The following is a 14344-nucleotide window of genomic DNA, read 5'->3' on the forward strand; positions in this document are numbered from 1 at the left end:
CTTGTGAACCGCCCTGAGTCCTACGGGAGAAGGGCGGTATATAAATTGAATAAATAAATAAATAAATAAATATAAGGATTACTGAGGATCTGCTAGCCAAACATGACACATATATAACCTGACGAAAAATTAGAGGCACTGAGGATACAGGTTCTGGAATCAGTTCCTCCCTGACAATGACATGAGTTGTTAAAAGTGTTGTTTTGGTGATTGCCAATTTTTTTTTAAAAAAAAACCGCAAGCCCTACACTTCTGCCTTTAACAGGGATCTTCCAGGCAGCCGACACACTTTTTCCTGGCATGGGGACCAAGTGATGCAATGGGCTCCAGATGTTTTATTTTCATACTGCAAGGTTGCTGTGAAAGTAATAAAATCAAAGGGAATAGTTTGGGAAGTGTAGGCCTCACAGCAGGGTAGAGAAAGTGAAATAATACAGTAGGCAGAGCCATGTTGCTCAGCCACCAAAACTTTAAGATGCATAGACTTCAACCCCCAGCATGCTGGCTGGCAAATTCTGGGAGCTGAAATCCACACAAAAGTTGCCAAAATAGAAAAAGACTGCAGTAGAAGTCCACAATTCGTGAAAACACCAGATGAAATTGAGCAGCAAACAAAAACAACAGGTGCAAATTATTTTTTTAAAACTTTACAATCACGAAGTTGAAATTCACCATTTTAAATAGTGACAGTGAAAATTTAGGGAATTTGTTAAAGTGATCAGTGCAGGTAATCCTTGCCTTATGATCACAACTGGGACTGGAATTCTGGTCATTAAGCCATTGCGATCATAAGTAGAGGCACCTTTGTGACCCGGCTCATTTTTTTCAATATTTTTTGCTGCAGTCGTTAAGCAAATCACTAGGCTGTTAAGCAAAATGCCTGGTTGTCCAAGTGAACCCATTTTTCCAAACGGGTGGTGTGTTTTTTTGCCGGAAAACGGCAAAGGGCGCAAATCGCAGTCTTGTCGCTAACATTTTATTATGCTATATTATTTATTATTTTATTATGCTGATACCTTTATCTTATAAGTCCCTAGTTGCTGATGAGTACAGAATACCTGTCATACATTTTAAATTGTGAAGGGCAGAATTCAATAAAAAATGTTCTGCTCCCAAAGGATGTATTTTCACGGCAAAGGAGAAGCAACAGCAAGCAGAGCAACAGGTGGAAAGTTGCAGGGGGGGCCTTACCTGAGATTCATAGCGCAGCAGGAGATCATATTCCATCGAAAATGGCACATTGTGGATATGGAACTGCACCACGCTGCCCTCCAGCACCCGAGCAAACCCCAGCCCAGTCCACGTGACTGGACGGCCGGACAGGTGCACTCGCTGTATAACTTCCTCTCCCTGCCAACAGAAGTGGACCGGTAAGCAATTACGTTCCCTCAGAAAGAAAGTCTGTGGGGGGTAGGCCTCGGCTTACAACAGTTCATTTAGTGTCGTTCGAAGTTACAGCGGAAGTGAAAAAAAGGAGACTTACGACCGGTTTTTACACTTACGGCCAGTGAAGCGTCCCCATGGTCACGTGAACAAAATTCAGCCAACTGACTCATATTTACGACAGTTGCAGTGTCCTGGGGTCAAGGGATCACCTTTTGCGACCTTCCGACAAGCAAAATCAATGGGAAAGCCAGATTCATGGAACAACCGTGTTCCTAATTTAACAACTGAAGCGGTTGGCTTAACAATTGTGGCCAGAAAGGTCGTAAAATGGGTCAAAATTCACTTAAAGGTCTCACTGAGCGACAGAAATCTTGGGCTCAATTGTGGTCGTGTCAAAGACTACCTGTAATGTTACCAAACTTAGCAATACATAATTATTTAACTGAATCAAAAAACCTTTCACTTTACCTAGACCCACATACCTACCCATGTAATTTTCCAGCCCTGAAATTGTCCCCAAAGAAGCTCATAATAAAATAGGATGAGAAAAAAAAACACAGTTAAATAGCAGTAAGTGCAACTAGTTAGCTGCAACACACAGCAGATGCTGCATCTGTTCATGTACACGAACATCTGTACAGTGCAGTACATGCTGCATTTGAATGCTTGCGGGTGGAAAACAGTAATAAAATAAAACAGGAAATTGTCTCCCCAGAGATTCTTGCTAAGGTTATGCAGCTCCTCGGAGAATACAGGTAGTCCTCGAGTTATGATAATTGAGCCCACAATTTATATTGCTAAGTGAAACATTTGTTAAGCGAGTTTGGCCCATTTTACAACTATTCTTGCCACAGTTGTTAAGTGAATCATTGCACTTATTAAATTGGTAAGATAGTTGTTTAGTGAATCTGGCTTCCCCCATTGACTTTGCTTGTCAGAAGGCCTCCAAAGGGGATCACATGACCCCAGGACACCGCAACCATCATCAATATGAACCAGTTGCCCAGCATCTGAATTTTGATCATGTGACCATGGGGACGCTGCAACGGTCCTAAACAGGAAAAATTGTCATAACTGTTGTATGACCGTTGTAACTTTGAACGGTCACTAAATGGACTGTTGTAAGTTGAGGACTACACGAAAATGCAGCTTTGGTTAGCACAATCACAAGGGAAAGACATGGCTGCTTTGGGACGCTGCAGAAAAAAAATGCTACATTGGTGTTTCCGAACCTTCCAAAGCCCCTTTTGGAAAACGAGTCCAAAGCCCAATATTTGCTTTCTTTTTTTTTAAAGTATCTCTTCAAAACTGACATTTGTATTGACAGTGTTAAAACTTCCCTAAGGGTTAAAAGAGTTTGCTTCTTTGCTTCCCCTATGCTGCTTAGAACAAGCCTTGTCTGTGTGAACTGAGTGTGGCGTTTAGGATCATGCCTAGGATTTGATTTATAAATGTGGGTGTGAGTAAATTTGGCAGCAGGACACACTGGAGAAGAGCCTAATGCTGGGAAAGGTTGAGGGCAAGAGAAGAAGGGGACGACAGAGAATGAGGTGGCTGGATGGAGTCACTGAAGCATTAGGCGTGAGCTTAAACGGACTCCAGAAGATGGTAGAGGACAGGAAGGCCTGGAGGAACGTTGCCCATGGGGTCGCGATGGGTCGGACACGACTTCGCAACTAACAACAACAACAACAAAAGCTGACAGCCCTCCCCTCCCCCAATCAGCATTAAGTCCTTACCCTGCGTCTTGTCCTCACTGGATCATTTAGCAATGAAATATAAAATTAACTGATTTTACCGTCTCTGCCCGTGGTGAGCCTGAGCCTACACAAGAAAGCTAACTTTCTGGCAGCTCCCAGGTAATTCTTTGCCATTCCTCACCTGCTGGAGGCGGGCTTCTTCTGCCTCGTATGTATAGTGATCCAACGCTATGCGGTAATAGCCGGTTTGAACTTGATTACACCGCCGGCCCACCATATGGCTACGGCAGCGGCATTGTCCTGTCTCTGTGGCACATCTGTGAAAAGAAAAGGGACCAGGTTCAAAACAAGCAAACAGTTCTCCCAAGTATGAGGTCCTTGGTGGACTCTGAGCTTGGTTGTTTTCAAAAAGCCAAAAAAAGGAAACAATACATCAACCAAGGAACTAATGTAGAAACTTGGACAAATAAACTGACAGTAAACACCCTAATTAAGAAACCACCAAGAACAACTGTGTAAAAAAAGATTCTGAGACTCTAGAAAGAGTGCAAAGAAGAGAAACAACGATGATTAGTGGGCTGGAGGCTAAAACATGTGAAGAATGGCTGCAGGAATTGCACGCTGGCTGAGGAGTTCTGGGAGTTGAAGTCCACAAGTCATAAAAGGGCCAGGTTTGAAGACCCCTGGTCTAGTTTAATGGAAAGAAGGACTAGGCATGATATCTGAGGGGTTGCCACAAAGAAGAGGGAGTCAAACTATTCTCCAAAGCGCCCGAAGGCAGGACAAGAAGCAACGGATGAAAACTAATCAAAGAGAGAAGCAACCTAGAATTAAGGAGAAACTTCCTGACAGAACAATTAATCAGTGGAACAACTTGCCTCTAGAAGCTCTGAATGCTCCAACACTGGAAGTTTTTAAGAAGAGACTGGACAGCCACTTGTCTGAAATGGTATAGAGTTTCCTGCCTGAGCAGGGGGTTGGACTAGAAGACCTCCAAGGTCCCTTCCAACTCTGTCATTCTGTATATAAAAATAAGAGCAAACTCCACTCCTTTCTAGCACTGATGATGTTACCTAGTTTGATAATGAAACGACTGCAAAAAAAAACAAAAACCAGAAACCAACCAAGCTCAGAGAGCATCAAAGATAGGGGTAGGCAACCTCGGCTTTTTTTATGACTCACGGACTTCAACTCCCAGAATTCCTGTGTCAGCTATGCTGAATTCTGGGAGTTGAAGCCCACGAGTCATAAAAGAGACGAGGTTGTCTACTCCTGCCATAGTTCAACCCTGAGCTACAAATATTGTTATGTATGCAGGCACCTGCATAGCAACAGCCACCAGGGGGCGTTGGCCTGAACGGTTTTGGCGGGAAACCCAGTTTTGGCGGGAAACCCAGTTTTGGCGGGAAACCTAGGGCCAACCCCATTGGCTGTCCGCTTACCTGGCTAGGTATTTAAGAAGGCCAGGTAACCCTCATTCCTCAGTTCGCTACCCCCCCTCCAATAAAGAGCTGAACTCACACACCGGCTGGCGTCTCTTCCTTGCGTCGGACCCACTACACAATAAATATTCTCTTCTGTCAGTTCTTCCAAGTGACAATAGGCCTACCCATCTTCTCCTCAGGGGATAAAACTGGCCCTGATCTGCTGGAGGTTTACACTAAAGCTAAATAGGCTCCAGCTTGGTGGGTGCTTCTGTGGGAGACCTGAGCATCTGTCTTATGTGCAGACATCTCATTCTGAATTACAAAGATGAAGTAAATAAGAAGAGAGTTCTCTCTCCTCTGGCTCTGCTCCCACAATTATCCGATTCTTCGCCATCTCCAATAACTTTCTACTTCACTTGCCATCCATCCCATCTTGTTTTTCTCACCCTGGATATTGCATGGATAATACCGCACCCATTTCTCCCCCCCACACACAAATCTTTGCTCACAGAGCTGTAGCCATAGTTCCTTACTGGTTGTCATAGGCACCCCCTACATCGCAATCACAAGGACGACAGCCACGCAGGTCAAGGCTCAAAGCCCAGTGTTCAGGCTGGAAAGCAACGTAAGATTCCTTAGTCCAAGAGAGACATGATGCACATATAAGGCTGGCAAGTGATACTTACTGTCTACTACTTACCAGGCATTGATTACAACTGTGCCCAGAAACCAAGCGTTTGCAGAAGCAATCTCCTGTGATGGCATCACATTGACGGCCCTCTTGCACTGTGCCTCGGGGGTCACACTGGCAGCCTGTTAAGCCAGACATGGCAAACTCACCCCTGTCCCAAGGATTTCCCGGTTTATTGATCCTTAACAATTGTATTCCCCCACTGAAGAATCATTCCCAGCTTTTGGGGGACAGCCCCTGGAGTCCTTATCTTCTTTAGTTTGGGTGGGAAAATCAGAAGTCCAAGCAGTTCAAATGAATACGAAGGTTTATTGAAGGCTTATGTTCTCTACCAGAACCTGAATTACTAATGTTCAAAGCAGATGGGCAGTGGGTAAGAATCAGTGGAATTCAAGGCGGGCTGGACTTCGATCTCTTGTGGGTGCAAAGGGACCTGAGACTTGACATGTTTGACCCCTTCCCTTGGGCTCAGCCTGGTCATCTCCTACAGGTTTGACAGACAAGCTGAAGTTTTAACCGGTGAGTTTGAGGACCAGAGTTTCAAATGTATCCTTCATTTTGTTCCTTACACCACACGGGCTAAGTTTCACTGTCTGAAGAAAATTCCATTCCAAGAGACCCCCCCCCCAGCCAGTGCTACAGTCACACGGGGTTCCCTAGAGGAAAACCCGTCTCAGCCCAGGAGAACCCACCAAGGAGAAAGGTACTTACGCTGGCATCCTTGTGGGTTTTCTGCACTCAGTCCGAAGAACCCAGACTTGCATCTGTCACAGCGGGCCCCCTCCACGTGATCCTTGCACCGACACTGCCCGGCAATCAGCCCCAGCATTGGATCATCATGTGTGTCACACACCCCGCCGTCTAATGTCCCATCAGGGTCACAGTCACAGGCTACATGGCAGAGGGGATAAAAACAATGAGTTGTGCTCAAGGGATGGCCACAATTCAGAATCTAAAGGAACAGCCAGCAGGGAACAATTAACACACCACTATTTTCAGATCCAAGCTAAAAAGAAAAAAAAACACCCTACCATTTTTTTTGCAGATTATTACTGGTTAATAATGTTGCTAATAGAAAAGGTGAGATACTACATGTAGTCCTCAACTTATGACCAGTCACTTAGTGACCATTCCATTATGACAGACCTTGCTAACGCTCTTTAAGACCCGGATATGACCTCCCCCAGGGTCACGTGACTGCATTTTGGGTGCACAGCAACCAACCCACATTTATGGCCATTTGCAATGTCCCACGGTCAAGCGGTTGCAATATACAATTTGGGGGTTTTTTTGCATTTACTTCCAGTTTCCAGCAAAATAATTGTGGAGAGTGGATTTGCTTAAACAACCATGGTGTTCACTTAACAACTATGACCATTCACTTAATGACCACTGCAAAAAAATGTTGTAAAATCAGGAATGGTCACCTGGTGACTCTTCAATCAGCAGCATGACTTACAACTCTTATTCAGTTATGGTTATAAGTTCAGGATTACCTTCTTCCTTCAAGCATGTGTGGAAACACTGCCCTTTTGACTTCCTAACACTTTGCTGAACCGTGTGCCAAACCAGTGTTTTTCCACCTCGGCAACTTTTAAGATGTGTGAACACCTTTTAAGGTTGAAAAACACAGTGCTGAATTCCCCACTCTGCTAACCAGCAATGAAGAAACAGGCAGCCAACCTGCAGATGGATGTGGAGAGCAATGCTCACTGAATGCACAATGAAAATGCTGCTTCCAAAGCCTCTAATCTAGCTTTGGCAGATGGTCGCTTAACGCTTTGTGCTGCTGTTGATCAGCAGGGTTCTGTCTATGCCAATGATGGCGAACCTTTTAGAGACCGAGTGCCCAAACTGCAACCCCAAAACCCACTTATATATCGTCGGGTGCCAGGTGGGTGAGGCCCATTGGGTGGGTGTGGCTGCGGTGGTAATGGCAGACTGGGTGGGACTAAAAAGTTCAATCAATTAATTCCAATTTTGCCAGATCTTTTTTTCCCCATGAGAAGTTGAAGTTGATTGATTGAACCTTTTTTTGTTTTTTGCACACGGCGGCAAAGGCCTAAAGCAGGGGTAGGCAACCTCGGCTCTTTTATGACTCATGGACTTCAACTCCCAGAATTCCTGAGTCAGCTGACTCAGGAATTCTGGGAATTGAAGTCCATGAGTCATAAAAGAGCCGAGGTTGCCTACCCCTGGCCTAAAGCAAAAAAGTTTTATAAAACCAGGCTGAAGGCCTAGGACTGGGGCGACGGCGCATGTGCCAACAGAGAGGACTCTGCGTGCCACTTGTGGCACCCGTGCCATAGGTTCACCACTATGGGTCTATACGTTCAGGGAAACTCCACAAAGCCCCATTATAAAGCATTGCGCTAGCACAGTAGTAGGGGCACCAATATACTTTGCGTGTTGTGATTCAGGGTCAGCCTGTGGGTTCGGCAGTTGGGTCGGACGATTCAGAGGAGGAGGAGGGGGGTGTTGGAGAGCCTCCAGAGGATAGCCCTGAGGCTCCGCAGAGCCCTCAGCCAGGCCCCTCCCATCTGGTTACGACGCAGACCCAGCTGTGTGAGCCTGACAGCGTGGATGAAGATGACCCACAGCTGGCCCTGTTCAAGGACGCCCGACGCAGGAGGCAGTCAATCAGGAGTAAACAGAGGAAGGCAATGGGGCACCTCGGAAGGAGGCAGAGAGAAGCCACGCCTTGAACTGTTTAAAAGGGGAATGTGTGGGAGGGCTGGTTTGCTGAAGGCAACCGTTTGAATAGCTCCTGTTTCATGGTTCGTGTTTCCGTTTGCTCTGTTTGCTCTGTTTTATGTCAATCAGGAGTAAACAGAGGAAGGCAATGGGGCACCTCGGAAGGAGGCAGAGAGAAGCCACGCCTTGAACTGTTTAAAAGGGGAATGTGTGGGAGGGCTGGTTTGCTGAAGGCAACCGTTTGAATAGCTCCTGTTTCATGGTTCGTGTTTCCGTTTGCTCTGTTTGCTCTGTTTTATGTCAATAAATTTGGCAGGCTTAGTTCCAGCCTCTTGCCGTTTTGTAAAGGGGTTGTCCCTGCCTTTTCTGCAGGGCCAGTAGTAGGCTGGTACAGAACATTGCGGATCTGAGGTGGAAAACCAAACCAGCCATTCCCAAGGAGGATATTTTTGTCTCGTTCAAATGTACCAGGCCACATCCAAGAAGGCCGAAGGTATTTCTCAATCCTCAGAAACGCCACTGAGCAATCGAAGCACAATTTCCCATTGATTTGCGTCCCCAGGGCAGGATGGAAGCACTGTGGTTAGTGGTGGGTAGAAATGGCTTTTTAAAATACTCCACCATTTTGGGAGAGAAACAAAGCAGGAGGATAGGTTAACTTTCTCCAATGGAAGGAGAAATTCTCCTACAGTTTATCAGGAATTTTTCTCGGCAGTGACCCAGGTTCTGCTCCTAAAAAAAGCCTCTATGGAGGGTGTTAAATAGTGGGTTCTTGGGTGCAGGAATGACGACGCGAGGCTGAGTACAGGATAACTCATACTTTTATTTCTTGCTGGAACTGTACTGAAGCAAGGGCTGCAACCAGCTGCAATATATAGTCTAGCCCCTAGGCGGCAGCCAATAGGTTTGAACCAACAATTGCCGCCTGGGGCTAGCCAATTGAAGGACAGGAGACAGTTAGTCTGGGTTGCTGGAGAGCCGTTAGCTGCTCCAGCAACCCATGTGGTGTATCACAAGAGCCCAGTACATAACAAAGGGAATTCCCTATATGTCCTCCTTAGGGACTTCCTTGCAGCCTGGGAAGTCAGAAGACGCTGTCCCTAGTGAGATGGCTGGATAAAAAGAGGACAATTAGCATATCTCCTTAGCTACTTTCCAGCTAAGTACAGGTGGTCCTCCCTTAAAGACCAGTCTCTTTCCAAGCGTTCAAAGTTAGAATGGACCTTCCCAAAAGCTATGTGCAATCTGGTTCCAGGGTTCTGATGGCTGCACGCATCCCCGCCACCGTCACATATTTCATGCGATTCTTAAAGCTTTAGGGTTTAATTCTCAGCAGAGGTTCAAAGGGCAGACAGAACCTATAAACAGCAGGGGATCAGATGCCTACATACAGGTAGTCTTCGACTTACCCAAAATTTATCCTGCTAAGCAAGACGTCTGTTAAATGGGTTTTGACCCATTTTATGACCTTTCTTGACACAGCCCCGAAGCGAATCATTGCAGTTGTTAAGTTAGCAACGCGGCTGTTAAGGGAATCTGGCTTCCCCATTGACTTTGCTTGCCAGAAGGTCTCAAAAGATGATCACGAGACATTGCAACTGTCGTAAGTACATGCCAGTTGCCAAGTGTCCCAATTCTGATCACGTGACCGTGGGACTGCCTCAGCGGTCGTTAAAGTGTGAAACATGGTCAGAAGTCACTTTTTTCAATGATGGTGTAACTTTGTATGGTCATTAAACAAATTGTTGTAAGTCGAGAACTACTTGTATTCTCATCCTCCCACTCTCCCAGTGGTGAGGAGTGGGGCTGGTCCTCAAGAGAATCCCTCTCTTCCTCCAGATTCTCAGATCCCGAGTCCATTTTCTTCCCTCCGTAGCTGAACCCCCACCCCACCCCCTTACCTCGGCACATGCCAGGATCACGAATATCCTTGGTGGGATCCTTGTAGTAGAATGGTTTGCAGAACTGGCAGTGCTGGCCCATGGTGTTGTGCTGGCATTCATCACAGACCCCACCGTGGACGTTGCCCGTGGCCAGGTACACAGCCATGTCAAAGTGGCACCGGTGCGAGTGTTCGTTGCAGTTGCATTCTGAGGAGAGCAAGAAGGCAAAAGTGCTTCACTCTAGAGTCCACCAGCCAATGATGCTTCCCACCCTTCAACCACATCGGAAATAGCACCCGAGAGAGCACAGAGATACACCCCCTGTATCACCTGGTTAGGAGGTAGAGGCGCTTCTGTAATCTTTGTTTGCTTCCTTTGGGTGAAACACAAGCTGGCCCCAGCCGGCAGTCTACACACACAAGAGTGCATGGCTGCTGAGACCTGTCCAAAACCCGAGATAGCCCATCTCCAGACCCCTTCACACGTAAGAGTTTCCTACCCATAATTTATTTCCTTGCGTGTCAGTGCATCAACAATCCTGTGGGATCTGTTTGACTAGGATCTGTGGGTCCCTCTACTACGTAAGAATCCATTCACTGTTCCTGCTTGAAAGAGGTTTTTCTGTGCGCGTAAAATACTATGTTAAATAGTTGACAAGTTGCTTTGCTGCTCTCTAATGAACATGTGCTCATTACCAAGCCCATAAGGAAGAGATCTGTGATCTTCCAGATGTTGCTATACTTAAATACTCCAAGCATCCCTCACCCTAGGGCAGGGGTAGGCAACCTTGGCTCTTTTATGACTCATGGACTTAAACTCCCAGAATTGAGTCAGGAATTCTGGGAGTTGAAGTCCATGAGTCATGAAAGAGCCGAGGTTGCTACCCCTGCCCTAGGCAATGCTCACCATATTTTTGGGAGTGACATCTGGAAGGCTTCAGGCTACAAGATCCTTCAGGGGAAGGGAGTCTTCTATGTCAGAAGTCCCCAAACTTTTGGGCACCAGGGACCGGTTCCGTGGAGAGGGGTTTTTCCATGGACCAGAAGGTGTGTGGTTTTGTGTGCTGCCTGCATCTCGCAGATGGGGCTTTGCTTGTTTGTGCGGCCCGGTTGCTGGCATGCTGCGGCCCGGTACTGGTCCACACACCGGGGGTTGGGGACCCCTGCTCTATGTGGTAAATGTCTTATAATAACAATTGGTAGAGTATGTGTCTTTATCAACAACACCCCTCCTCTAAGGTCCCCTACATAAATGTTTTGGGAGGACACAGTCCATTTCTGACCTCACAACCTTCCCCAATTTGTCTTTAGAGGCACTACAGTGTTCACACTCACTCTTGCAGGCATTTGTCCGGCGTCCCTCAGCTGGGCGCCAGGGCAAGTCATGGTAAAAGTCATTGCATAGCTCACAGTTCAGCCCTTTGGTGTTGTGCTTGCAGACGCAGCGACCGTGAACCTGTTGGCAGATGAAGAAAGGTGGCAACACAAACCTCAGTAGCAGAGGAGACCCTCCACGAGCAAAGACCAGGCCATGTGGTCTAGGTCTATTCTTTAAGTTTGTGGCATCCTGTGCAAGGCCTTTTAAAAAAAGAATGATGATGGGCACGCAATTTGTTGCCTGCCTCTGCGATGAATAAGAAAAATGGAGTGGTTGTTTATGTTAAAAGCGCTTTTTCAGCGGAATTAATTGAAGCAGATAAGCATGGAAGATATGTTATGATAGATTTGCTGCTAGAAGGCAAAAAAAAAAACGCTTTTAGTTGGACTGTATGCTCCTAATCAACAGCAAGCTGATTTTTTTAGCTCACTTCATACAAAGCTCACTCAATTGGATTACAAATCGTTTATTTTTATGGGGGATTGGAATGGTGTTTTGGATGTACAGATGGATAAGGCTGGTTCTTTTAAGCGCTCTCCGAGTCATGCCAGATTGCCTAAATCTTTTTTTGAAATGAAGGATGATCTGGAACTGCGAGATATCTGGCGTGACACTCACCTGCATGAAAAGGATTATACTTTTTTTTCTGATAGACATCAATCTTTTTCCAGGATTGATTTTATTTTGCTGACTAATGACTTTTTTTCTAGGATTAAGAAGGTAAAGATCTGTGCAAGAGCTATTTCTGACCATAGTCCAGTTTGGTTAGAGTTCAATAAGGACAATAGAGATAGGCGCTCGTGGCGCGTAAATGAGAACTTGTTTAGAAATCAGAGAAATGTGGAAGAATGTAAACAGCGGATGAAGGATTTTTTTGAAATTAATATGAATAAGGATACTTCTATGGACATGGTTTGGGATGCTAGCAAGGCCTATATGAGAGGGGTGTTGATATATATGAACAACAAACACAGACGTACTTTGGAAGCCAGAAGGAAAGAATTGGAGAATGAAATTAGGGAAAAAGAAAAGGCCTTGATCTCGAACCCATTGGATGTGAAGGCTAAGGAGGTTATTAAGCTATTAAGAGGACAATTTGACAAACTAATGGCTGACCAAGTGGCAACCAATTTGCGGTTTGCTAGGCATAATACCTTTTGAAATGCTAATAAGACAGGTAGATGGCTAGCTTATAGACTTAGGAAAAAGCAAAGGGCTTCTAATATAGATAAAATTGAACATAAGGGAAAGGTGGTGTTTCAACAGGATCTCATTAAGGAAGCCTTTCTGGACTTTTATTCTAAGTTATATGCTAAGGAGAAGATTAATGAAAAGGATATTGATGTATATTTGGAGAATGCTAGCATCCCGGTTCTTACGCAGGCACAAAAAGAGGAGATTAACCAATTAATAACAGAAGAAGAAATTCTTATAGCAATTAAGGAATTGAAGGTGGATAAAGCGCCAGGTACGGATGGTTTGACTGCGGTTTATTACAGAAATTTACAAATGGAGTTGATAAAGCCATTAAAGGAACTGTTTCAGATAATTCAGAGAGGGGGAAAGGTGCCTCCGTCTTGGAGAACTGCTTTTATTTCTTTGATTCCGAAGGAAGATCAAGATGCTACTCAAGTAAAAAATTATAGACCGATATCACTTTTAAATACAGATTATAAGATATTTGCTAAGGTGTTGGCTAATAGACTGATGAGGGTTCTGCAACAGGTGATTCATGGGGATCAAACTGGGTTTATCAGTGGTAGGCAAATGAAAAATAATGTGAGGCATATAGTTGATGTGTTAGAGTTTTTGGAAAGGAACAACCAGATTGCTGCGGTGCTAATTTTTTTAGATGCGGAAAAAGCTTTTGATCAATTGAATTGGCAATTTTTGATGAAAGTTTTAGATAAAATGAATTTTGGGGATAAATTTTTGCAACCAATTAGGGCATTATATCAAAAACAAACTGCCCGAATAATAGTTAACAATAGTTTGACTGAAGCTTGTAATATTGAGAAGGGCACAAGGCAAGGGTGTCCGTTATCGCCTTTGTTATTTGTGTTAACATTGGAGATATTATTGGTAAAAATACGGAGTTCGGAAAGAATTAAGGGGATACAAATTAGAGATCAGGATTATAGATTGAGAGCGTTCGCAGATGATCTGGTTGTTACAGTGACCCAGCCGGAGAACTCTGTTGTGGACCTGATGGAGATAATAATGCAATATGGGAAGGTTTCTGGATTTAAAGTTAATGCACAAAAAACTAAAATTTTGGCCAAAAATATGACAGTATCGCAAAGGGCTCTTTTAGAAGGACTAACTGGATTTGAGATTGTTAAAAGGGTCAAATATTTGGGGGTGTTTTTGTCACCCTCTAATACAAAGTTATATAAAAATAACTATGAAAGATTGTGGGGAAAAATCCAAAAAGAAATGGAGAGCTGGGAAAAATTGCAATTGTCTTTGTTGGGGCGAATCGCAGCAGTGAAAATGAATGTCCTGCCTAAATTTTTATTCTTATTTCAAATGATACCGGTTCTTAAGAAAGATTCTAATCTGGAGGAATGGCAGCGAGGTATCAATAAATTTGTTTGGGCAGGGAAAAAGCCACGAGTTAAACTTAAGATTATGCAGGATACTCGTGAAAGAGGTGGTCTTAAAATGCCCAATCTTAAATTATATTATGAAGCTGCTGCGTTAGCAGGAATAAGTGATTGGATTAATTTGACACAAGAGAGATTATTAAATCTTGAGGGCCATGACTTGTTGTTTGGCTGGCATGCATATTTGTTGTATGATAAAAAGGTAGATAATGTGTTTAAAGCGCATATTTTAAGACAAGCATTGTTGAGAGTTTGGAAGAAATACAGACATAAGTTAGGTTGTAAGATACCATTGTGGGCAATCCCAAAACACGTAATAGAAAATATAAATGTTGGTTTCAAACATGATGTGACTACGTATAAGGAGATTTTAAGTTTGGAAAGAAATGTCTGGTGTATGAAACCGTACAGTCTCTTGCGAGATGAGAAGATTGTTCAAACTTGGTTTCAATATATTCAGCTATGGGCCAGGTGGAAAGAAGATCAGAAAATTGGTTTTACAATGACTGATGAAAATCTGATAAAGCAAATTAGAAAGCAGGGTCCAGCACATATCAAACGGATATATCTTGCATTGATA

General features: G+C 44.4%; 1 protein-coding gene across 1 annotated transcript in view; it reads right to left on the reverse strand.

Annotated features, from left to right (window-relative positions):
• LAMB2 (laminin subunit beta 2) overlaps positions 1-14344 on the reverse strand; it is a 68840-nt gene that overhangs the window by 34617 nt on the left and 19879 nt on the right. Inside the window, exons 8-14 of the mRNA XM_081320484.1 lie at positions 11116-11236; positions 9800-9988; positions 5916-6095; positions 5214-5326; positions 5047-5126; positions 3268-3403; positions 1192-1350 (exon numbers count right to left, since the gene is read on the reverse strand). Coding sequence (XP_081176610.1) covers positions 1192-1350; positions 3268-3403; positions 5047-5126; positions 5214-5326; positions 5916-6095; positions 9800-9988; positions 11116-11236 — 978 coding nt within the window. The remainder of the gene's footprint in view (positions 1-1191; positions 1351-3267; positions 3404-5046; positions 5127-5213; positions 5327-5915; positions 6096-9799; positions 9989-11115; positions 11237-14344) is intronic.

Source organism: Vipera berus (assembly GCF_964194415.1).
Source record: "Vipera berus genome assembly, chromosome: 2".
Taxonomy (NCBI): domain Eukaryota; kingdom Metazoa; phylum Chordata; class Lepidosauria; order Squamata; family Viperidae; genus Vipera; species Vipera berus.